The 27563-nt window shown below is 36.9% G+C and overlaps 1 protein-coding gene across 4 annotated transcripts in view; it reads right to left on the bottom strand.

The window, feature by feature from the left end:
• golga4 (golgin A4) overlaps positions 1 to 27563 on the bottom strand; it is a 208401-nt gene that overhangs the window by 46799 nt on the left and 134039 nt on the right. For all 4 annotated transcript variants that reach the window (XM_028817450.2, XM_051935773.1, XM_051935772.1 and 1 more), the window contains 7 exons: positions 27495 to 27563; positions 24950 to 25080; positions 18457 to 18558; positions 12066 to 12086; positions 9419 to 9487; positions 8766 to 8841; positions 630 to 724 (listed from right to left, as the gene is read on the bottom strand). The exon at positions 27495 to 27563 is cut by the window's right edge and continues 53 nt beyond it. In XM_028817450.2, coding sequence (XP_028673283.2) covers positions 630 to 724; positions 8766 to 8841; positions 9419 to 9487; positions 12066 to 12086; positions 18457 to 18558; positions 24950 to 25080; positions 27495 to 27563 — 563 coding nt within the window. The remainder of the gene's footprint in view (positions 1 to 629; positions 725 to 8765; positions 8842 to 9418; positions 9488 to 12065; positions 12087 to 18456; positions 18559 to 24949; positions 25081 to 27494) is intronic.

The following is a 27563-nucleotide window of genomic DNA, read 5'->3' on the forward strand; positions in this document are numbered from 1 at the left end:
TTTAGGAGAACCTGCTTCCATTGAATGTGATATTGCTGCCACAATTATTAGCCTACTCATAAACCATACAGAGCTTCATAGTATGCCTGCACACACTATGGGGGAGGGTCAGAGACAACCAGTTGATTAAGAAAATACAATTCAACTAAAATTTTTAGTTGATTAGTCAATTGCATTAATTAATGGTAATCTGGTAGCAGCAATCAGTATATACCATTGTCTAATACCTGCCTCATCTAAAGGATGTTGGACTTTATAGGCTTTACTGTATTTCTTTTATATACATAAATACATACACATATATACATATATATATATATATATATATATATATATATATATATATATATATATATATATATATATATATACACACACACACACACACATATATATACACATGAAATTTCAAAGTATAAATAAGCCCTTTTATAATAAATTCCAAGGTGTTTTGTAATAGTGTTCACCTGGGCTGGAACAGAAAAAAATTATGATTAAACTGATTAAGTAACCATTTTCTGAAAATTCTCTAGCGCAGTACAAAAAGCAGTACCATTTTGAGCAAGATACATTTCCAACACCAGCTAAAATACTTCAGTTTTCTTTACAGATAATCTCAGCAGTCTTACCTTTGTCTCTCGACCCATCATATATTCATAAATCACTTTTCTCAGGTACTCAAACTCTGTTGGTTCAGATAAACTATCACCATGGTGATTCCCATCTATAAAGAAAGACAGGGGGAAAACCCAGGTAAGATTTCATAAAATAAAATGAAAAATGGACTCAAGACAATAAAAGAAAGTACTTGTAGTTTCAATCTTGAACAAATGGGTCTATAAACACTGAAATTATAAGACAGCTGACATTAGGGAAACTCCAAAAGTTCTAAGCATTTAAAATCTGGCTAAAAGGGCATTACATTATAGATAAATCTATAAGCAAAACCATCAGTGGAATGTTACTAACACAAGCAATTCTAGCCTTATTGATGGTCATACGTCTTTCTAAGATGTATCATAAATTTTCAGTAGGACTTGGAACAAGAGACTGACTTCCGCAGCATATGAATCTGTTGATATTATGTTGAGTACAGTCGCAAACAAGCTTAGAGGACAAGTGTAACATTCAAGAAGGTACCACATCCATTAGTTCAGAAATTAAAGATGTAAAATGGAAGGAAAATAGACAAACAGAACTTTATTTGTCCCTAGGAGGAAATTTGACTTTTAACAGAAGCTCTTTCTTGACACACTTCTGCTGAATAATTTGTTGGCTGTAAGTACTCAGCATACAGTAAGTTTGTCAGACAGAGGACGTCAGGCATTGCTCATAATGGCACTCAGTGTTGTTTTAATTCTGCCCTTCACTACGACCTTAAGGGGATTCAGAGTGCATCCTATAACTGAGCTTGCCCTTTTAATTAGCTTGTTGATTTGGTGGGCCTTTCTTGAAGTGATGTTATCAGTCCAGCACACAATAGCATACAAATCCACATTGGCCATCACAGAGATATAGAAGATGGAACATTTAAATATAATAAAAATTTTCAGAATAATTAAATAGGAAAATGACCTCTCAGAATAATTAAATAGTCACAACATAAACCTCATCTTTCAAGAGACAGAACTTATATCATGAATGGAAAATGCAGTTGTCATTAGAAGCAAAGAAGAATAATTTGCGTATACTGGGCCTGTCAGCTTCATTTCATGTGATAGGTTACATTAATTATTTTGCCATATCATTTCATGTTGACTAAATCAATTTCATTGTAATTTTTAGAATGAAGCATAAAAAAATAACTACTTCAGTACATTTATGTTTATTCAGTAACAATTATGTTAAACAGAATGCCCTGTGAGGATTGGGCAGTCTTTTGTGATTTTAGAACCCCTGCAGATATTTTTTCTAGCATCTTACTAGAGTTTATTTCTTCTGTCATTCTTGGCCATATGTCCAGAATTTGTCATAATCACAAGAGACTTAAAAACAAATCCATTGTAAAATACATAATCCTAGAAATTTAATGTCAATGGTAAATTCACCTAACTGTTTGCTTAATTTAAATAGAACGTAAGCTTCATATCCTGTAGGTACAAAGATAATGAAAGATTCTGTTTGATCCCGATATACTAAAATGTTAATAGAATATTAATAGACTATATTATGCTCTGATATATTTCTGGTGATACAAGACAATGATCCCATATTATTAGATGGAAACCCAGATAGAAATATGAACTGTTAGGTAAATTAGATTGCCAGAAAATGGAAAAGATTTGAGGCATATAGCAGTCATAGACAGTATTTCCCTCTTTTTCCCTTTCAAAATGAAACCATTTGGAATGTGTAATTTTTATATATGTATCATACTAAAGATCAAGCCTTTCCAGGAGCTGTATTTGGAACAATTCTGGATACCCTTGAGAAACATAACCGTGTCCATTAAGGGCTCTACTTTATCTATTACTTTTAAATACCTTTATTTTTAAGTGCATACCAATTCATTCTTATTTGCTTTTTTCGAAATATTACAGTCATGGCCGAAATCATCGGCACACCTGGAATTTTCCCAGAAAATGCACCATTTCTCCCAGAAAATTGTTGCAATTACAAATGTTTTGGTATACACATGTTTATTTCCAATCAAGCACTTCTTATAACCATCAACAAGCTTGTTACATCTCTCAACTGGAATTTCCGACCACTCTTCTTTTGCAAACTGCTCAAGGTCTCTCCAAACAGCAATTTTGAGATCTCTCCATAAGTGTTCAATCGGATTTAGATCCAGACTTATTGCTGGCCACTTCAGAACTCTCCAGCGCTTTGTCTTCAACCATTTCTGAGTGCTTTTAGAGGTATGTTTGGGGTCATTGTCCTGCTGGAACACCCATGACCTCTGACGCAGACCCAGCTTTCTGACACTGGGCCCTACATTGCGTCCCAATATCTTTTGGTAGTCTTCAAATTTCATGATGCCTTGCACACAGTCAAGGCATCCAGTGCCAGAGGCAGCAAAACATCCCCAAAACATCTTAGAACCTAAACCATGTTTGACTGTAGGTACTGTGTTCTTTTCTTCGTAGGCCTCATTCCGTTTTTTGTAAACAGTAGAATGATGAGCTTTACCAAAAAGCTCTATCTTGGTCTCATCTGTCCACAAGACGTTCGCCCAGAAGGATTTTGGCTTCCTCAAGTACATTTTGGCAAACTCCAGTCTGGCTTTTTTATGTTTCTGTGTCAGAAGTGGGGTCCTCCTGGCTCTCCTGCCATAGCGTTTTATTTCGTTCAGATGTCGACGGATAGTTCGAGCTGACACTGTTGCACCCTGAGTCTGCAGAACAGCTTGAATATGTTTTGAAGTTGATTGGGGTTGTTTATCCACCATTTGGACTATTCTTCTTTGCAGTCTTTTATCAATTTTTCTCTTCCATCCACGTCCAGGGAGATTAGCTACAGTGCCATGTGTTGTGAACTTCTTGATTATGTTGCGCACAGTGGACAAAGGAACACGAAGATCTCTGGAGATGGACTTGTAGCATTGAGATTGTTGATATTTTTCCACAATTTTTGTTCTCAAGTCTTCAGACAATTCTCTGCTCTTCTTTCTGTTCTCCATGCTTAGTGTGGCACACTCAGACACACAACAGAAAGGTTGAGTCAACTTTTCTCCATTTTAACTGGCTTCAGGTGTAATTGCTATATTGCCAGCACCTGTTTCTTGCCACAGGTGAGTTCAAACGAGCATGATATGCTTGAAATAAAACGATTTACCCAAATTTTGAAAGAGTGCCAATAATTTTGTCCGGCCCATTTTTGGAGTTCTGTGTGACATGATGTCAGATTTGGCTTTTTTTCTCTGTTTTTTGTGTTGTTCCAATGCACATAAAGAAAATAAACATGTATACACATCCTTCTGCTGATACCAGCATAGGAAAGACATCCCCACCCATAATTACAACAGTGCAAGTGAGCAAAGAGCTGAGGAGACTTCGTGCCAGCAAAGCAGCGGGTCCAGATGGAGTATCGTCACGACTGCTGAAGGTCTGTGCATCGGAGCTGGGGGGCCCTCTACAGCGCATCTTCAACCTGAGCCTGGAACAGGGGAAAGTCCCGAGGCTTTGGAAAACATCTTGTATCACCCCAATTCCAAAGGTATCACGTCCTAGTGAGCTGAATGACTTTCGGCCTGTTGCTCTGACATCACATGTGATGAAGACCATGGAGAGGCTGCTGCTATCAGTATGCTGCTGCTGAAGAATGTGAATTTCCCATTGGGATTAATAAAGTATCTATCTATCTATCTATCTATCTATCTATCTATCTATCTATCTATCTATCTATCTATCTATCTATCTATCTACAGTAATCCCTCGCTATATCGCGAAAGGCTTCACTCCATCGCGGATTTTATATGTAAGCATATTTAAATATATATCGCAGATTTTTTGCTGGTTCGCGGATTTCTGCGGACAATGGATCTTTTAATTTCTTGTACATGCTTCCTCAGTTGGTTTGCCCAGTTGATTTCATACAAGGGACGCTACTGGCAGATGGCTGAGAAGCTACCCAACTTACTTTTCTCCCTCTCTTGCGCGGAGTTTCTCTGATCCTGACGTAGGGGGATTGAGCAGGGGGGCTGTTCGCAAACCTAGACGATACGGACGCTCGTCTAAAAATGCTGAAAGATTATCTTCACGTTGCTACCTTCTCTGCAAGCTGCTTCCTGAAGCGACATGCTGCACGTTGCTTCGCATACTTAAAAGCTCAAAGGGCACGTATTGATTTTTCACTGTTTGTTTTTATCTGTCTCTCTCTCTCTCTCTGCTCCTGACAGAGGGGGTGTGAGCTGCCGCCTTCAACAGCTTTGTGCCGCGGTGCATCGCATACTTAAAAGCCTAACAGCCCTATTGATTTGTTTGCTTTTGTCTCTCTCTCTGACATGCTCTGCTCCTGACTCGCACTCCTTTGAAGAGGAAGATATGTTTGCATTCTTTTAATTGTGAGACGGAACTGTCATCTCTGTCTTGTCATGGAGCACAGTTTAAACTTTTGAAAAAGAGACAAATGTTTGTTTGCAGTGTTTGAATAACGTTCCTGTCTCTCTACAACCTCCTGTGTTTCTAAGAAAATCTGTGACCCAAGCATGACAATATAAAAATAACCATATAAACATATGGTTTCTACTTCGCGGATTTTCTTATTTCGCGGGTGGCTCTGGAACGCAACCCCCGCGATGGAGGAGGGATTACTGTATACAAAAACATTTGAAATTGCAATAATTTTCTGGGAGAAATGGTGCATTTTCTGGGAAAATTCCAGGGGTGCCGATAATTTCGGCCATGACTGTACATGTATTCATATTTATTTCTACTTTGTTGTTTTACTTGCAATTTTCTTGACATCTTGTAAAGCACTTTCAAGTTAACACCTTGCATGAAAATGTGCTATAGAAGTAAATGTTGCTGTTGAGTAAATTATCCTGTGCAGTTTGGCCTTACTGGCAACATACGTTACTGAGAGTCTAATTCCAAAATCACCTTAGGCTTTATTCCAACAAAATCTTCAGCTAGCTACACTGTCTTCACTGCTATGTAAGCTCCCATTCCAGCCATTAACCAAGTTACTGTTTTAATGATATAGGTAACTTGACCAAACAGACTGCTGGCTAGAATGGGGTAAACGTACAATATATACATAAAATTAACCATGCAAATATTCTAGTTCAAGTTTCTTGTTATAAATGCACATTACAATGAGATTGTAAATGCATGTTAATTAAAGACTACTGATGGTAGTTTAACATCAACAGCAGACAATGAATACAACACTGCATATTTTCCCCCAACAAAAACAAGAGTATCTGGAGGTTGTACTAATAAGGTAATCACAGTTGTCTTAATTCAGCACTTTGTAGCCCAGTAATATAATAACAAAGAATATGGTTAATTAATAAAACGACTTCATAAAGTCAGCATTTCCTTGGAGTTTTAAAATTCTTTTTACTGGGAATCTCATCAGTTTCACTCATTATCCTTACAGACAACATATCAGAACCTGGAAGAACTATACCAAGTTAGGCAGATTTTTTTCCTGATAAATGACCTTGCCAATATCACTGTGAGTCTGTTCATGCAACCTGAAACTTTATATTAGATATGATTTCCTGATTTCTGCTGTGACCAAGTGACCCATCAAAGACAGTTACATAGACAAACAAGATAGTCTTTAAAATATATTCACCCCCTTCAAAGTTTTCACATTTCATTGTTATACAAAGCTTAATCATCATGGATTTGATTTAGAATTTCTGACACTGATCTGCTGCAGAATATTATCCTCACAGCATTATGCTACCACCATAATGCTTCATAGTGAGGATGGTACGTTTTTGCTAATGTACAGTATTCAAAAATGGTGTTTAGTCTGAAAGTCAAAAAGCTCAGTTTTAGTCTCATCAGACTATAGAACATTCCTTCATCTGATCTCAGAGTGCCTTTGTTGAGATGTCATGTGCACATTTTTTAACAGTGGTTTTTCCTTGCCAATCTCCCATAACAATGCCATTGATGATTGTGCACTCTCTCCAACCTCAGCCACTGTATCCAAGGAGCGTGATGTAGCAATACTACATGCTAAACTATCATTTCGTCTGACAGGGGACAAATATATGGTCCACTGAGAAACAGGTAGTACATAAAATATTTTGTGTTCAGTTGGGCTGTGCTGATGTCATTACTGATTGACTGATCAAATCAGATTTTTTTAAATTTCATGTGCCTCACAAGAACACTGTCAGGAACCCATAGTCACAGCAGGAGCCATGTCACATTCTAGTCTATGCTAGTTCAGCACGAGTGTCCTGTAGCTGAAGAACGGCAGACTGATCACTGCACTATGCACAAAGTTTGAATGGGAAGAGCGTGGGTATATTTGTAGCAGCATACCGCATCAGTACAAGCATACTCAAGAGTGCTTATGGTTTCTTGATCTTCACATCTCTCTTTTAGGTATCTCACTTTCCTTAAAATGCTCACTCTGACTGCATATAATGGAATTCTTTTGCTTCTTAGGCAGGTCTGCCACTTTTGCGGAGTCCCCTGAAGCTGCTAATTTATATGATGGGACGTGGGTGACTGATCCCCAGGCTAATGCAACTTGTTAAGGATGTTACAATATATTTCATTCACCATCCGTTTTCCTAACCCGCTCATCCTAGGTAGGGTTGCAGGGCAGCCACAGGCTATCCTTGTGGTGTTATATTTTACATAACCTATGTAGTGAGATTCAGACACCGAACAAAGGGGCAATGAAGATGTGCTAGTTTGGTCTTTCAGGCAGTGCTTGAAGTGGGCAGGTACCAGCGGCACTCGAAGCTTCAAGGGGACCACCAACCTTTGATCGAATGTTAGTGTATTGCATCACTTGTCAATTCAAGAAGACCCCCACACACTTCAATATCATATACTAATATACATTCTCCGACCTCAAAGAGTTATCCTCCCACCCTGTTATGTAATGGTAGTAACAAATTGGGAGGAGAAACAAGACATTGACTAAACAGAACACTGCCAGTAATTTGCTTCCACTTCAAGCACTGCTTGCAGGCAAATAGGAATGTAATTATGTGTATAAAAGATAATAAATCTGAAATAAACTCAAACTTTATATCAAAACAGTGCATTGTATTTAAAAAAAAAAAAATGGTGCGATTGTCCTACAGCATGCACAACGTACACTGCAAGCACGCAATACCAAACAACAGCATGTAATTTGCACGTATAATAAGAAAAGGACAGATATGTACTATAGCCAAACCATGATGAAGCACAGTGAAGTATGATTTTTTTTTTCTATAGTGAATGCTGATTCAGAAGATGGTAGAAAGAGATCAACTGAGTATGTCATATTTAAGTGAGTAAAAGTAATTACTAACTTATTTTCTGTTGGTAGACATTTATTCAAATCCATTTTAAGATAAGGCAGATCTAAATTTTGAGTTTCATGCCAGTATGACATCATGTATTTCAGCAATTTAAAAATGAACTTGGAATAAATCACCTTTGAGTCACTGTAACAATATTAACACATACCTCCACATGTAACGAGTTACAGCAAGTGTTTGGACACTTTCTGCAGTACATGGGTAAAGCAAATAATTGCTCGTAATACACAAACATTTCTCCATCCCCCCACCCCCATCAAAAAGAGAGGGTATTGTACATCATTAACATTTTGATGTGAAAATATGAGCTTTTAGGACACTGTACAGACCTGCAGATACTAAAAAGTTTTCAAAAGAATTTCTGTCCTTACAAAAAGGTTAATTAGGTTTACTGGCTGTCACATACAAAAGTATTTAAACTTCCCAAAATACCCCTTCAGTATTTCACTGCCAAAAGGAGTGTGGACAATTGTCCATTGACCTTTCAATGAAGTAAGATGTGGGAAGTATACTGTCTCCTTCAGTACTTGTGCACCAAAAGCAGAGTTGCCGATGTAGACTTCAGCCAAAAGCATGGAAGATGACAAAAGAATCATGGGATAGCTGTGAATTCAAATTCTTCAGGCCCCGTCTAAATTAAATGAGTATTTCTAAGGGACATAAACAGACTACGTGTGCATTTAAGAATGCCAGTGATTGAATGAGACACTGTAGTCAGATTTAGATTATTAAGACAGTGACTAATAAGAATGAAAAGTTGCAGCTGACTCCTAAAGGCTTTATACTGTAACTAGTAATTCAGCTGTATATATCCTACCTTTGTATGGAGTTCCAAAATGTGTAACCACAGAGTTTCTGTGAAGAATTTTCAGCTTATCTTCTAAAGTATGAATCTAGGTGAAATAAAGCAAAAAAAGCATTAGAACGATGAAAACATTTGTTGTATTAGCAGTCTACTTGGATAGGGCACCTACATCATATCACTATGAATAAGAAAACTAGTTATATTCTCTAAAAATAAACAGATTAAAAAATAAATACATAACAAGACATAAATAAAAATACAGAGATAAAAAATGGCCAGAATCTCATCTTGTCAACAGACTTTGGACAAAGGAGAAGACAACTTCTTCACCTTGAGTTTCCATGCTATGGCACCTCCATAATAATGTTAAAAAAAGTATGCTAGGTTAACTGGTGAATCAAACCCTGTGTGACTGAGTGTGTGTGTGTGTGTGTGTGAGTGAAAAAGTGTTCCTGGATTTAGTGATGTCTCATCTAAAGTATTCTTGGATTTGGTGCAGTTTCAAACCCAAAGCTGGTTCCTACTTTGCACCCAACAATGCCATCCAGACATGACCTCTTAAAACCTGGATTAAGTAATTTCATAAAATGGATGAGTTGACGGTTTCTCTCATATAAATAAGCATTTTTTCTATTGCTCCAAAACTGATATAAAAAATGTCTTACTTTCTCATGGAAAGCTTGCTCCTTCAATTTGGCTTCACTGAGAAGAGTAGTCTTCTGTGCCAGTTGTGCCTAACAAAACATAAAAGAGGCATAGTAGATCAAGTCACAAATGTTGTACACAACAAAAATGTTATTAAAAAAAACGTTTTTACATTTGCAATTTAGTTTTTCATAAACATCTAAGCTTAAAAGCCCTATGAAGAAACCTCTTATGATGTAATGACAAATCACACTCCAACTCCTGTGAAAACAAATACACACTTAGCGTATATCTACTGTATGTAGCTTATATATTGTAAGCATTCACTCGCATTTTGAAAATCATCAAAAAATTCTAACATCATACAAAGTAACCAAGTACATCGTTGTTTAAAAAAAAAAACAAAAAAAAAACATTAAAAACGTTGTTTCTCCTGATCTTGAAAACTATCCTTTCACCCTGCATCGCTAAGTACAGCTATCCTTCAGATAAGAAGTTTACTTGAAGTTCCAGGCAGCCAAGACAGCTACACTGGAGTTACTCAGATCAGCTAGAAGCATGCACTTAATGAGCCATGGTTCAACAAATGCACATCTCTCTATATAACATGATGTTAGGTACAGCAACACTTCAAATAACAATTAGGTAAACTAATTCTGAAAGAGTTGAATCACGAAATTGTGTATGCCCTAACCTTAGCAACAGAAAAGATGACTGCATTTTAAAATGTTTTAACTACATATCACTCACATTACACTTAAGCGCTTTTTACTCTCATGTATACTAATAAGTGCAGACATAAGTGTACATAATATACACTGCGTATAAATAAGTATTATAGCTTATAGAGGAATTTAAGCCACTTATAGAGGTCCATGTGGTAACGAATAACTACTGTAGGTAAATGAAACTTACATTTAACAATTCATACTAAACTTATATTTAAATTTTTATTTTACAAGAGTAATAATCCACAACAACAAATTTTGAGAAATGAGAATATGTGATGCAAAGCAAGTCCTGTATGGATGCCAATGTTTCTAATGATTACTTTGGCAAAGGCTGCTTTCAAGAGGCCTATCTATATATGCTTGCCAATCCAACAATTCTTTAGAAGGGTTATTTAATGTAAATGGAAGTAGCTAGCCTGCATTACTTAGTAGAACACGGGAAGATCTTGCCCAGATGTCCTTCAAGGAGATAGTGTGTACCTCCAAAGTGCCACAGGTATAGACTTCAGACCAAAAGGTAAAGACAGGTGGGTCAAACTGGAGGTTCATACTGTTCAAGGAGATCCACAACAGAATTGGAGGTTTCCAACCATAATGAGAGCATCATGAAGATGGATGGTAACTCTGATGATTATGGAGTACTTGGCAGGGATGTGGAACTCTAACAGATCACTATAAAACCATTGCTTTAAAGGGGGCACCCAAGTAGGAGACCATTTTGGACGGATGGATAGGTCTCTGGCCAGAGCAAGTATGGATCTTGTAATTTTTTTCCCAATGGAACAAATGACACAGGTCAGGGTAGTATGTCAGTTCTGTGATACAAGCGATATTGGGGGTCCTTCTGTTAAAAGTGGTAGGATATAACTGAATTGGGGTACCGATGTATTGGGGAAATGTACAGTAGGATAGAGAAGGATTGTTAAAACTAGAGGATGGTAAGGCAGAGAGCTTAGGATAGGCCTAATTTATAATCATACAAAGGGGCAGACAGTATGGTTACTACAGACATACAAGATAACCGATTTAATAAGTAAAACTGTATTTAATTTAATTTAATTTTAGTAGGGAAAATTTGACCAGATGTCTCAAAGTCTAAAAGCTGTAAACTGGCACAAACTAAATATGGACACAATAAACTGTGGAGAAATGTATTATGTTAAAATTGATGCACTCCAGAAGTTAACCATAGTAAACCGTAAATGAACACATGATAACAGAATTCAATAATGAACAGTAACAGAATCTCAAAAAAACCACAATATATGTCTTGGCTGCTGCACTGCAAACTGTTGAGAGAAACCATCTTTCTTATTGGATATGGTACAAGCAAAACAGATTACTTTTAAAACTTGGCTTGTGTGGAAAGGAATCTTTTACAGTGCCTGCATGATCTCTGAATTGTAAAAGTGAAGTAAGTAAACTGACAACTTCTAAATTAGGTTCATGTTAGTGTGACTGTGGGTGGATACATGAGTGGGCTCTGTAATGAAATGTCACCCCATCCAGTGGGGATTTCCACCTTGTGCCCAAAGCTACCAGAATTGGTATGTAATTATGAACAGAAATTATCAGGTTTCTGAGAAATGTTTAGCATTCCTACCAAAAATTCAAACCATTGTTTAGGTCAGAGTTGTAATCGCATAAAGAAAAAAAAAACGTAAGTATAAACAAAATGAACTACAAAGTAGTTATCATTAATTACATGCATCAATAATCAAGTGGACTTGTAACCAAGACTGTAGGAACAGAGCTTAACAAAAACAGATTAATCTTCAAAGCATCTAAGCAAACCTTCTACCATTTCCCTCACTTTTAACCCTGTCATAGCTTCCTCTTAAAGAGGGTTTGAAGGCAAGAGCATTTACTGGATATAACCAATATCAATAAAACATTTTAGTTATGTACAGTATGATATAGGAAGTGGTCATCTTACCTGAATCTCTTTCACATTAACCTGAAAAAGGAGGAGAAAAATACAGTAAAACATACAATTAAAAACAAGATTTTTTCATTTTGTCAATCTACTTATGTGTAAGGTACAGCTCTGTAGCAACACTGTTTCCCTATTACACTATCAAAGCTTGAGATATTTTTGACTAACAGTAGATATGACTGTTATTCAGGATGGGACATTAATAGTTTAAAGCATCACTTATTAGGTTAAGCAGTACAGTTTCAGACACCCAAATACAATAAAATGTTGGTATAATGCATGCAATTTTTACTCAAATTTAGTTTGATAAAAACTGGGGAGCGCATCATACATGAGACATAATTTTAATTAGTTATTTTTAAAAAGCCTGCATAGTAGGAATGTACGTACTTGAATTCATTATGTGTATAAACTTCTTGGTTTCGTTTGTGGTACCACTTCGCTGTTGGGTGGAGCTTTTTTACCATTCTCCTCTATCACTTCAGACATTGGCGGTCAACTTTTGCTAACCATTTAATCTGCATTATACTGCATTATAGTCAGCAAATTCAACTTGATCAACGGACTTGATACTAGTAGGTAGGTGGTGGTCATGTTAAGGAAGGTAATAATTTTAACTCTGGTTCTGTGACCACTCTCGCTGTGTGTTTGCTGTCTCTGGCAGCAACAGCAGTGCAAGGGTGGCAGCAGAGGATGGGTGGAGGTGGTCGAAGTGCAACGCAATCTGGTTTGTACCTCTTGTATGTGGTGGTCCTCATTGGGGAACGTTGCCATTCAGATTGGGGAATTTTGCATCAACTACACAAACACGTTGTGCACCAACATCAGATGTGGACCAATCACTACACAAACACGTTGTGCACCAACATCAGATGTGGACCAATCAGCTGATGCCGGTACCGCACTTTTGTTTTAGATCTTGATCTCCAGATTATTTGCACCAAAACTGGAGCCTGATAAGGCAGAGTCTAATTTAAAGTAATATATGCAAAATGTTGTCCACCGAGTATTTTAATTTTGGCATTCGCTTTGCTTTCTCACCAGATGTTTATGTCATTCTTGTTATTTGCTCGTCGTTACTCATGCATATGTAGGGATTAGACATCAAGTCAATGAGTAACATTCTTCCAAGCAAAGAGAGGACAATGTTTTGTAGGAGGATAAACAGGTGTCATCAGATGAAGATAATGATGTAGATATTTATTACGATGGTATCAATGACAATAGCATTGACTTCAACAGCAATAGTTGTGCTTCTCCCAAGTAATAGTGATGATGACTGTTCTTCTTGTTAGGTATACCTATATTTAGACTGAACTATTTTTGATTGGGTAATAATTGTTATTACCTATAGGTAGATTTTGGTAAAAAAAAAAAAAAAAAGTACATAATTTTAAATAAAATCTTACGATTTAAAAAATTATTACCCAACAGGTACTTCGTTACTTTTTATTACAAGTATTGTTAAAAACCTAATGCACCTATTTACCTAATTGAAATAAAAATGGATTAAATAAACTTTTTATTGTTTTAAAAAATAGCGCAATTTTAATAAAATCTTGAAACATTAAGGGTACACATTATATATGAATTTCTCTTTTAATTTGTCTGTAGCTTTCTTTCTAGGCATTCTAACTCTAACTATATCTCTGACAGCTTTTCAAAAATCTATTTCTGAAATCCCATTTGAGTAGAACCTTACTTTAAGAAAATGATATGAAAATGTTTGCGTGGAAAACTAAAACAGCGTTTTCAAATTTATCTGTGCTAGTTTGGACAAAGCCTTAGTCTTTATCTAATTTCTCATTCTTACATGTCTAGTGTATTTGACTTTTTCCAGTTTTGTTTTGTTATTGGTGTTTATTTTTGTTTGCTTGTTCACTATAATGTCATAAATATCACTGCAAATATATCGCAACAGTCGGTTGCCCAGTTTCTACTAATTATGTTAATCTCTTTATCCCTGGAAAGCTCTTTGCACACAAGTACGACTGCAGTGATAAACATTACAGCAGATTCTAGAACCTTCTCTTGTCATGATAACAGTTCTTGGAGGGGACAGAGACAGCTTCATAATTTCCATTTACCATTATAATTAAGAGGTATGGCTCCCTGAGTGCATACACATGTTCTTCTTGCAGATAATGCCTTGAACCGAAATATTTGGTGGGCATACTAACAGTAAAAACAACACATGACGTAAGATAAATAATAAGAGATTAAAGTCTTGACATTTGATACCATTCCTACTGATCTCTCTATTTTTGAATGAGTTTCCTACATCTTATGGAATCAATCAGGATGGTAATGTAACATGGCCAATCTCACCCATTCAAGAATACTGATCCACTATATAATGCAAATAAGTACAAATCACATTTGAATCACATGTAAGCACTTTATTTCTAATATATCAATGTATTTCTATTGATCCGCTAAAGTGTAAATTATGGAAAATGGGGCACCAACATACAAATTAATAAATTTATACAGGGAAATTGGGCAACAATAAAATTCATGACCTCTTTATCCAAGACCATGGCAAATAGCAGTTAATGCAGTTTAAACAAAAGCCTACAACACTAGTTCTGCCACCTAGTGATGAAAATCAAGGTTACTGAAGTCCACTCATTTATCCATATTACTAACCGAGAATGGTAAACCGGATGGCATGGACGCACGTACACGGCGATGGGACCATGAGACGTACTGCGCAGGCGCATACAGCGCACGTCTCATACACCGCAAGCGAAGTCGTATCCACTGCGCACGAAGGAGTCACGGCCCAAAAACGAAAGAGCTCAACTGACGTGAATGAGAAATGAAGCAACAACGCGCCCATAGCTAACAACTACTGACACGGCCACACAAAAAAGAGGATTCTGCGCTGCAGCCCAGATTCAAACAGAAGAGGCTATGGAGGCCCCACAGGTCCACAAAGATAGTACAGAAGGCGCGGGAAAGTACGAAAGGCAAAGGCGCCTACACAGCATAGTGAAACCCGACATAGTACGGAAGGCACAGGCGTCACCGCCATATTGTGAGTGGCACTACTGCGGAGTGAAGTTAGGAATAATGTGCTGCTTGGGATTGTACAAACTGCTGAACGCTTTACACCAAATTCAAACACAATACAGCTCAACGATACAAACACGAGCCCACCTGGATAAGATCAATGTGCACAGGCGCCTACAACGCGCGTCTGAGACTGCGGAAGCAAAGCAGGCACGGGTTCAAAACGAACGCGGAAGCAAAGCAGGCACGGGTTCAAAACGAACGAGCTCGACTGACGGATATACAAACACGAGCCCGCCTGGATAAAATCAATGAACGCAGGCGCCTACAACGCGCGTCTGAAATGCCGCGGGCAAAGCGGGCACGGCTCCAAAACGAACGAGCTCGACTAATGTATTTCAGGATACCCAATGCCATGGGTATGTGAGCGAAGCGAGCAGGGGGCGGAGCCCCCTTGTATTTAATAGAATCTAAATATGTAGCTACATAAACAAAAATTGTAGTTCACTTTAAAAAAATATACCAAAACATAAAACATATTGAAACAAATACAAAACATGTCTAAATGTAAACATACCTGCTAATCTTACACTGTCAGCTCTAAGTACTGCAAGTTCATCATTGCTCAACTTAACATGTATATTTCATGACTATTTATGTTGTAAAATTTTTGTTTGCTTTGTATATCACTGTTCAATAGTTTACTGTGTGAAGGATGCTATAAAAGTAAAAACTGAATAACTTATTAAATATACACATGCATATATATATATATATATATATATATATATATATATATATATATATATATATATATATATATATACATATACACTAGCCAACCAGCGGCGTAGCATACGCCGCATAATTATGTATTGATGGGTGACCACTTCCTGAATGACACAGTTGTCAGTACTTGTAGTCACAGTTGAGAAACACTTTTTTAATGTCTTTTGAGCACAGGGGAAACAATGAACATGTGAAACATCCGTAATGTAATAAGCCACCAAGAAAAGTAAAATTGCAATACTGCTATCCACAAAAGTGAAAACAAATTTGAGCCCGGTGTATTTTTTAACTGCCTTGTGGCGCTGTAGTAGTGTTGCTGCTTTGCGGTAAGGAGACTCTGGAAGATTGTGTGTTCGCTTCCCGGTTCCTTCCTGTGTGGATAGTGCTTTGAATACTGAGAACACCGCTATATCAATGTAACGAAGTATTATTATTCCTGTGTGTCCAGCGCGCGCGTCTGTATGTGTGTGTGTGTGTGTGTGTGTCACACGCTCTCGCTCTCTCGCTGCACGTGGTCCTGTAGGCAAACGCCGCAAAAATAATATATTGATAGCTGAACACTTCCGGAAAGACACAGTTGTCTAAAAGGAGGGAAAAAAATGAACATTTGCAAAATCCGTAACGGTGCTTTCAGTAAGTACAATGCACACGCGTTTAATTTGTTGGCCAGTTTTTGCCAGCCGACCGCCGTCGCACAGTCATTCAGCAATTCAGTTCCGAGACAAACATGCCTCTTCTTACCTGGTCCTCCCCCCTCCCCCCTCGTTCTCTAAGCTTACACACCCCCTGGTCATGTGCCCGCTCGCAAGAGCAACTCACGGAGACCCGGCCACCAACTTTAAGACCATTGGATGAAGCAGGTGAGATGCTAATGAAACAGAGGCACAGGGCTTATTGATTTTTAAAGACTGCTTCCTTCATTGTGTTTTGAGAGGGAAACATACAATTGTCCGTGACTTACAATTGGAGGACCGCCGACGCTAATGAAACAGAGGCACAGGGCGTATTGGTTTTTAAAGACTGCTTACTTCATTGTGTTTTAACCTCAGTTGTAAAGGATTGTTTTAAGGATCCCATGGGATACCCCTCGCAAACCGTTTTACACGCTGCATATGGCGATTCACCTACGCGAGAAACATGCCTCTATGAATAGTCAACGTGGCACGGAGGTGCATGTGTCCTCTACGACAGACGAATATAAATGATGCCGTTTTTTCTGTGTCGTCACGTCTGAGTTGGTGGGCGTGGCTCTGCGAGTTGTCGTCACATCCAATGGTCTTAGAGTTGGTGGGCGTGGCTCCTTCCTGCGTGCGCCATGGGTGTCTTACTTGTCGGCGGCTTAGTGAATCCACGCCCCTTCCGGCGTGCTTTCCATGGTTGTCTTGCCTTAGTGAATTATATATATAGATACACACACGGAAAAATTCTCCAGAAGTAATTATTTTGTGATTACTGAAGTGAGGAAAAGAACAGCAGAGTTTTTCCACCGCATCTGGTTTAACCACACAAAGTGTGGCAGATACCTGCTAAAGATATCTGGCCCAGTGATTAGAGGCTGGAGCTCAGGAGTGAACAGTTATCTAGGGAGGTTGGGGTTGGAAATTCAGAGAGAAAGATAGGAAAAAGTTTGGCAGAGAATGTTGTTACTTTAGGCAAAATGCTTCTGATAGTGGGCAAGTAACAATCAGTCTAGTGGGTCAGATAATTCATTTATTGCAATACTTCTGGCCCTGTTTTTTATAGTTCTCTGTTTTGCTTAGAAAAAAAATTCTATTTATTATATAGTTAAGACTTTGGCACTTTTTGTTTTGCATTAAGGTAACACACACCAGTGACACATGTCAAAACATAACAAGGTCCTGTTCAGAGAAAGTAATATTGGAAGAGATAGTCAGCAAATCTTAGGAAGGAATATTTTTAAAAGGTCAGTTTTCAGGGACCTAAAATGCATTCTGTGTGTGGACAAAAGGCCAAACCACACAGAAAAGGCTACATTTTAAAAAAAATACCTGGGTATGTGTGGATAGGGTCATACAGCAAGTGTCTTCAGAAACAGGTTTTATGCTGCCTTTTAAAAGGGTGAAGTGAGTCAAAAGGTGTAATAACTTCAGGTAGGCATTTTAAGAGTTTGATTATGTTACAGTAGTCAACTGAGATAAGATAAACCATAGAGAAGCTTCATAGTGTCACAAAGGGGTAAGAACAAGCAAAAACATGAGGTGTTACAAAGCTTAGAAAAATACACATTTTTGGGAGATTTTCACAAAAAAAAGAGAACTCTTTGATGCCAGAATTATTCCTCACTTACAAAAATAGCATGACTGTATAATAACGTACAAGATCAGATAAGCACTATATAATGAAATGCTTAAAACAAAGCTGACATTTTCTAAACAACACCTCAGAGCAGTAGTTGTGCATCACTTTAAAAGCAAGGATGCGACTTTGAATAAGGCAAATGCAGATTAATGTGCCAGGTACTGAGAAAGACTCATTAAATTACAATTTCTACAAAGATGCATAAAATTACTTTTTACTTATTAACATTATGTTCTTTGAACCGCATTCCTCAAGCAACAACACATACCCCTTCAATCTTTTGGTTCCTCTCAGTATTCAGCTCAGCCTGAAGCTTTTCTGTTAATTTCTGTAGTTCATCCACTTTGACTGTCATTTCTTCTTCTCGGCTCTAAAACAAGTAACCAATTTTTAAAATTATAACGGTGTAAAAATTGCATAAGAAAAAATTACCAGAACTGACACTTTTACCCAAATATCTGTTCTACAAAGTTTTATGTAAACAAAACTTTGTGCAAATGTCTCCTTATGTCAACAGAGAGTTAAGTTAAACAAGATCATGAAATTAATGATGCCTCTCTGTTGGTCAGCTTTACATTGTTAGTCTGGTATTAGATACATATCTGTGAACAATAATAATAACAATAAGAATACATATTAGCACCCTTGTATTTTAGGGATATAATGCACAGTTTCCTCAGAAATAACAGAAAATGAACCAACTGTTGACCTTCACAATATTTAAATAGATGTCCAAAGTTGTACAACTAAAAAGATATTTGTTCAGCTTGCATGTGTAATGTGTAAATGAAAATATGACCTGAACATTATTAAAAGGCACCCTTCCTTAAAATTTGGTTGCATAGCCAATGTCAATGACAACAGCGTTCGAGACATTTACATGCAGGAATTTATGAGCTTCTTGAACCTTTCTGTTGGTAGTTTCTTGCTCTCTTCAGTGATTTCATCTCTGTCCAAATGCTTTAATTTGAGATCAGGAATAATTGCTGGCCAGTTTAACTTATTTAATTTTGTCCTTTTTTAATTATTTTGTAATTTTTGGATATATTTTGGATCATGATCCTGCTGGAGAACCCACGATCTTCAATTCATACCTAGTTTTCTAACACCAGGTAGCACATTCTACTTTAAAATGTCCTGGTAATCCTATGATTTTCATGATTCCTTTAATACGTACAAGGAATCCAGTTCCAGAACATCAAAGTGACCTCACAACATTATGGAACATCTGCCATATTTAACTGTAGTTATTAGTAGGGTGCCATCTCCTTATAAGTTTATTTCATTATATACAAACAAAAAAAAATTGCTGGTCTGAATTACAAAAGAGACTTATTTTAGTGTCATCAATCAATGGAACATTTTCAAGAAGGATTTTGGTTATTCTAGCTAGGTTTTGGCAAAGACCACTCTTGCTTATTTTGACTATTTTTCAACACTGGGCTCTTCTCTTTGTTTTGCCCATAAAGGCCTCCTCACTTTAACATGCAGTATATAGTATAGGTTGAAATCATTACTCCAGATTGCTCCAGGTCAACTTTAGCCTCTTTGGATGTTAAACATGGCATTTTTTTCAACAGTTAAACCAACCTTCGAAGAGTCTGGGTAACTGAATATTGTAACTTTCACACTATGTTCAATCATTAAGAACAGAGTATTTCATTCAGAATCTGAGTCTATGTCACTGAATGTCAGTGTCAGTGTGCCATACAGTGTAATTTGGTCTTCTTTTCGTGTTGTCTGAAGTGAGCCAGCAACCTTTTAAAATCAGGCTCTGAGTCTGTGTCACCCATCAGAATGTCATTGTCAAAGGGCCATCCAGTGTTGGGTCTTCTTTTACTCTTGTTTGAAATGAGCCAGTATTTGACACAGGGCTCAGGATGAAACTGCTCAAATGATGGGCCTTCTGTGCTGATCCTGACTAAATTCTACAAGGTTGAGACACTGAATGAGTTTAGCAGTTTTGATTTTATTCTGCTCTGTGCTCAAAAGCCGGGTTCACTTTGAGCTGCTGAAATAGGCGCAACAAGCATGATCAACAAGATATAAAATATTGTGGAAAACTGACCATATTGAACAGAAAGACTTTCCACTGTTATAAGACTTGTCTAAGAATTTTCCTTTAATTAAATTTTTTAGCAGTTTCTATTCCATTTCTACAAAACCGACATCACATGCGTCCTTCATGAAGGCTTCTTGGTACCAGTTAATGAAAAAGTGTTACTCTCACTTTCTCCAAAAGTGGTTAAATCATTTGGCCATGAATCATGATAGAAGACTGAGAAGCAATGAGCTTTCTTCCTGTGTATTACCCTTATATTTTCAAACCGGTTTTCCAGTTCATTGACTGTAACCTCCACTGTTTTCTCAACATGCAATTGAAGGTCATCTCTAAAGTTGGTGAGACTTGTGCCTTTGAGTTGGATGTTCTGAATGGTGATGCCTGTATTAGTATTAGTCACTGACTTTCTCTGCTTTTTGGTTTTTAGTCTACTTTAGATCTGTGTGTTATCCTGGGGCACCACATTTTTATGCTGGGCAAGTGATTCTAGCCTAGTGTGCTGCAGAGACTCCTGCAACTTTCTCATAATCAAGGGTATGTCAGATAGACAATTATTCACATTAATTGTCTGTCTGACATGCCCTTGATTATGATAAAACAACTGTTAATATTTGTGAAAGCTTGAGGCAAAATCAAAGAATTCTTCTGAAATGTAACACCTAACTTTGAGATTTCCTCAAACAATTCATGGAGAAAGTGACAAAATGACACAAAAAGCAATTTCTCCATTTTCTATGCAATTTGCTTTGCTCTCCCTTTAATGTCAGTGTTTTTTGAGCTTGTAGACATGTGTTCCACATGGTGATGCACAGCTATCCTGTGTGATCTGAGTGCAAAAAACAGAACCTGCCCAGTAAATGTGGGGCAACGAACTCTGGGTCTTCACTGCAGAAGATGTGTGTGTATAGAACAGCCTAATTGCACACTGACCACTCTCAGCTCACACTTCCTTTTGTGGCTGGTATGTTTTCCTTATTAGCTGTAGTAAGTCATAGACTTTCTCAATCATTAGCTGTCCAGTGTTCAATTTGAATAAGCAGAAGACTGAAGGGGCAGTCATTTCTACAGCAAAGGCCTAGCCTAGGAAACAAAGGTCTCCTTGAAAGGATGGGACACAGTGGCAAAGTAAACATGAAAGTTATACAGAAGACTTCCTTCAATCTTTTTAAATAATTTTTGGACAATTTTATAATTCCAGTATTCATCATGGAAGCTGCAGCAGTCCCAGTGGTTGGGACTGAAGGCCAGAGTAGACATGAAAGTGATTTAAATTATTTTCTAAAACCTTTTAATATATATTTTGAAGAATTTCAGCTGTCCAGTGTTCATTTTGTAAGCAGCACACATTTCTATGTCTCTGTTCCAGATAGGGGAACAAGTGTTCCTTCCAGTGGGTAGAACAAAATGGCACAGTGGAGAAAAAGTGACAAAAGACTTCCTACAGTCTTTTTAAACAGATTTAGCTTAATTTTAGCTGTCCAGTGTTCATTTTGAAAACAGAAGAGAATTTCAACAACAAAGGCTCAGCTGTGGAAATGAGTGCCTCCTCTAGTGGATGGGATAGAGAGGCATATTAAACATGAACTTGATATAGAAAACTGCCCAATCTTTAAAAATACATTTTGAACAATTTTACCTATACAATGTTCATTTTGCAAGCAGCTTACCAAGGCACACATTTCTACAGCGTTACTGGGTGACAAGTGATGAATTAATAATTATAATTATTACTATTATTAATATTTTACTAAATTTATTTTTCCATGTTTCTTTGTTAATAAGCTCCCACTGAAGAATTTACTGGTGACAAAATATATAGTGTGCATGCCAAAACGACTGAAGAAACAGCTGGAAAGTGGCATTTCTCTATCCCATTTTAACAAAGTTTATTGTATGCCGTCAATCACGGAGAACCCTGGTAAAATGATAACAATATGTAATACACCAGCAACCTTAAAATGCAGACTTCAAGACATCACTGTGAATGAGGAAACAGCAGTCAGGTGGCTTCCTTGACAATTCACCATTTGGGACACATGGCCACCTTGTTAGCTACGCCACAGAGTTAGCAAATTTGTTGTCTCTGTGCGGCAACCATACACAATACTAACAAGTCAAGTATAAGCCATCCTTTAGTAGAATGCAGTTCACGAATCTCCAAGGTGGAATCTCCCCCTGTACTGACACTTATGTTAATAGCACATTCACGTAACAATAAAAAAATGGCCTATTACATCTGTTACAATATAATTAGTTTAAAGTTTAAATGATTTCATTCGCCACTGATGAACTAAGTAGAAATCCATTTTAGTTGCAGGCTGGAGCCTTGACTTACTCGGGTACTTGATATATCCAACGGAGTATAACTTGTGACAAGCGAAACAACAACAACAAAAACAACAATTTTAATACTGCTGCTGCTACAACTACTACTAATAATAATATAATAGTACAATAGTACAGATGTTCTATCAGACGGTTGTGGCGAGCGCCCTCTTCTACGCGGTGGTGTGCTGGGGAGGCAGCATTAAGAAGAAAGACGCCTCACACCTGGACAAACTGGTGAGGAAGGCAGGCTCTATTGTTGGCATGGAGCTGGACAGTTTGACATCTCTGGCAGAGTGACGAGCGCTCAGCAGGCTCCTATCAATTATGGAAAATCCACTGCATCCACTAAACAGTGCCATCTCCAGACAGAAGAGCAGCTTCAGCGACAGACTGCTGTCACTGTCCTGCTCCACTGATAGACTGAGAAGATCGTTCCTCCCCCAAACTATGCGACTCTTCAATTCCACCCGGGGGGTAAACATTAACATTATACAAAGATATTGTCTGTTTTTTACCTGCATTATTATCAATCTTTAATTTAATATTGTTTTTTGTATCAGTAAGGTGCTGCTGGAGTATGTGAATTTCCCCTTGGGATTAATAAAGTATCTATCTATCTATCTATCAAGTAATAAAATATGACTACTACTTCTATTAAAAATAATGTATACAATATAACTACGAATAATAAAAAAATAAGAACTGATACTACTACTGAATGATCTTAATAAACTTAATGCAGTAAATACAGGACAAAAATCAAGCTCAACATTTAGATATTTAAAAAATGAACATGTGAATATATTCCATACATTTATGAATTTAATTTAGCTCCATTTTGTCCTTCCAATGACAAGAGACAACAATGAGATTAACTAAATCAGTAAAGTTAACTACCAATAAAATTAATCAAGTTAATCTAAGCTAATTGCTCTTTTATAAGTTGTTTGTGTGGTGCTTTTCCACAGTTCATCTAATAACTATTAAGCAAGATAGCTGGTGAGTTGATAAAATTTACAAACATGTACTTAATACAACAACACTCAGAGCACTTAATGTTGGCGAACGCTAGCAGCCTTTATCAACATGTATAGGTCTTGAGGTCTATAGGACAGTAATAAATAATCCTCAACCATGTGTCAGCTAAGTATTGTAACATTACATAATATCTGTTAAACACTCAATATCAAAACTACTACACATAATGCATTGTTACCCTATCGTTATTCCAGTAAACTGTTAGGTTTAGCACAGTGGCAACTAATGTAATGTTAGCTAGTGTAGCTGCAACTTTTTCAGGTTCCCAAAATCGAGCAGCTACAGTGTTGGCATGGTAGGATCCAGCCTGAGTCAAACATTTAACAAAATAAATTTTTCAGTCCAATAAAGTTCGTTTTAAAAGTTAAGTAAAAATTTAAAAAGGAACAAATCACAACAATTCAGAAAAAAAGTTATTACACACAAAGGATAAAAGACAAAAAGAGAAAAAAGGTTTATTCTAGAATTATAGCTTTTTTTGTTAAACTTCAGTTACTTTCAATATTTAAAAGTTGTGTTATTTCTCTATGGTAAATTTACATAGGCTTCACTTAATACATTCAGCACATTCTGTAAGTATCACTGAAAACAAAAAGTGATCAGGAACCCCAATAGATTAAGATGAGTATCAATACCCTAGGTGAAAATGATCTGAAACAATTGTTTTTGCCAAAGCTGTACCAATGAAAACATGAAACACTTTGCCAATATCAGTCAAAATTCACTAAAAGCAACCAGTTTGTAAAAATCTGAATCAACACCATTTGAAAGGTATATATAGCTAGCATTCACATAACCCAAGGAATTTAATTTTTCAGGTTAGTATCAGATTTAAACTTTTGCTATCTCTCCACAGTGCCTACGTAACAGTACAGCTTTAAAGAGTCATCTCGTCAAATTTATTTGTTTGCTGTAACACCAGCAGTTGCATGGGATTTGATTTTGTGAAACATCAATTCATGCACACAACATATGGGTAACTGTAATGATCATTCCCAAAGTACTCACAAATATTCAATTAGTAAAAATACAGAAATATTAATTAAAATAGTGCAGAAGACCCAAAGGCCAACATTGTTCTAAATAATTTTATAATGAAAATGCTGTATTTGTTTAACAATTTTGTGGCCAAGAAACCCACAGTAGTCACTGACAAATCTGAATTTGTTCATGTTGTTAGACTCCTGAAGATTGACTGTCTGGCGCATGAATCTGTGTGCAATAAAGCAAAATGGTGATGTAACTTAATTAAAAAAAAGCAATTCTTATGGCAAATGCTACTCTTGATAGAAACCCAGCAAAAGAAAAAATAAAGAATAAAAGCAGCAGTTACCTGTAAGATCTCTTCATATTTCCTGGCAGTTCTATTAAGGTCATCCTCTTTCTGGACAATGCTTTTGTGCAACTGATTGACCTCCACCCGATGAGACTGCAATAACTCACCCTCTACTTCTTGGGCTTTGCCTGAAGGAAGCAGACAACAGGACTTAGAGGCATTTGCAAAATAACTTGAGCGCTTTTTTTTTTAATTTTCCCTTTATAATTCTACTTAACTGTTTTCATTAATCTTCTCACAATGAGTGGCCTATAGCACACAGTACATGTACAGTATTTATAGTGACACGACAATTTCACATTTAATTCCTAGGCAAAACAACAATAACAAAGCTTAACAAATGACAACCAAAGATGTTGACTTGTGTTCTCATTTGGAAAAAGGTAACAACACTGTGGAAATTAAGCTGCATGGATGGAAGGTGGGCAACAAATTTGTTTCTGATTTAAATAGAGGAATATGATAAGGAAACAGTTTATTGTATGCTGAATATGTCTAGGTAAAAGCCTATTGCCAAATTGTTCTAAGTGGTGATAATTTCAAGATAATGTAATAGGTAATAATTTGGTGAAATTTTTAAAATGCTGTTTCTATGTGCTTGTTTCTTTTATCTATTTGGATACAACTAATGAGGCACATTGTATATTGTCTTGTGTGAACATGACTAAACAAAAATAATGTTAACTTTTATTCTGTAATTCCATATGAATCACTCACAAAGAAAACTAATTTAAAGACAGGTTGAATACAAGTTTCATTATTTAGGATCTGATTTTGCTGTCTAATTTCATATTTCCCCAAATAACCAATCAGGTTACATGAGCAGGTAAACTAGCATTACTAACAACACAAATAAAATCCATTCTACTGCTAATATCAATGCAGTGATTTATAATTGTTCTCAGACTCTTTGCGTACATCAGACTTTTTTTATTGCTTACAAAGTTTAGTATTCTGTCTTAAGCTTTTTATTTAAACTGAATGGTACATGTGTCTATGGTGACCATTTTAAAGTTAGCTACAAAACTCAGTTTTTTTCTTTGCACTGCAGCATAAATCATTCCACTGCATTGAACTGTCTTTTATATCTTACTTCTCCTTCTTCTACAGGTTTCATGTCACTGACCAAACAGGCACATGTCATTGCTATACTGACATTAGTGCACAGATTCTTGTTTTCCATGTGCTCCCTCATTACCAAGATATGTGTATTAGCTATATTAGTGTGCGCTCCTAACCTGTGCCAAGGCTTCACTAAGCATTCTGCTACTCTCATGTGTGCTTCCCTAACTCCAGTTTTATCTGAAAGGCATATCAAAGCTGTACCCAGTTATCACCTGACAGCACCATAATCAATCTACATTCTGATTCACTGGCATTAAAAACATTTTCTCAACAAAATAAACTCGCAACTAGGAAAGCTCTGCAAAGCATCAAAACTACTGAAAATCCCCACGTTTTCTCCAAGTAACAACTATGGGAGACACCCAGGGGCATGCTTTTGACAAAATCAAACAACATCAATGGTTTCTTTGTGACTGAGAAAAGTAGGGGTTCGATTCCAACGATCTCCTGTATTTCCAAACTCTTCAACATTCCAGTGAGAATAAGTCCAGCAACCTTGTCAGACTCCTTTGATTCTTACACTTTTGTGTTTTTGATACTTTAAATAGCTCATGAACAAAGGAGATAGGGATGCAGTTTGACTATTAAATCAAAGACTTATTTCAAGGACTTAGCTCTCACCAATTTACAAACATCCTACCACTATGCTAAATCATTACTTAATCTTGTACTCAGCTCTGCGCATACTCATAAACAAACTTCTTTTACTCCACCTGAGACAGCTGCATCCACCCTTACCCACAGATAGCAAGCCACTCTTTTGTAGAAGTGGAACATGACCTTATATCTTTGAAGTGTTAATTAACAACCTGATCACATCACGTTCTGCTGTAACTTGTTCCAATCCATAATGAAAACCACAGTCTGATAAAACAAAGAGGACAACATCACCTATAAACAACTGAGATGCAACCATTAGATACTCAAACGAAATGTTCTCCAATCCTTGCCTATGCCTTAGTATCACATTTATGAAAAAAGGGGTAGAAACAAGACCCCACACCAAACTGGATGAAACCTACATACTAAATGGACTTGAGGCTAAGTATGTACAGATTCTTCTGATGTTGTTTCTGAAATAAAACACAGTAGTGGGAACAGAACCGCACAATCTTTAAGCACATTCCCCAAGATACTGTGGGGTACACTAAGATAATTATTTTCCACCTGAGTCCTGAAGTTATATTATGACTTGTTCTAACTGTACTTCTCACAAAACCTTTCAGAACTAACACTAAGTAATATAAAAATGTTTAGAATGATTGTTATTGCATTCAGAATGCTTAAAAGGAAACCTTTCCTCTCAAAACCTAGATCCTGAAGTCCATATTAAACAGAGAAAACCTATAGAGAGGCATATTTATATTCCATTATTCTTGCATGAAACATATGGTTTGTCCCCACCCCTAACAATTACTTATAGCTTCCTTGACAGCAGTCTCCATCTCTTGGTCTTTCTTTGCTATCTGAGTGTTAAATTCTCTCA

Source organism: Erpetoichthys calabaricus, chromosome 13 (genome assembly GCF_900747795.2).
Source record: "Erpetoichthys calabaricus chromosome 13, fErpCal1.3, whole genome shotgun sequence".
NCBI lineage: Eukaryota > Metazoa > Chordata > Cladistia > Polypteriformes > Polypteridae > Erpetoichthys > Erpetoichthys calabaricus.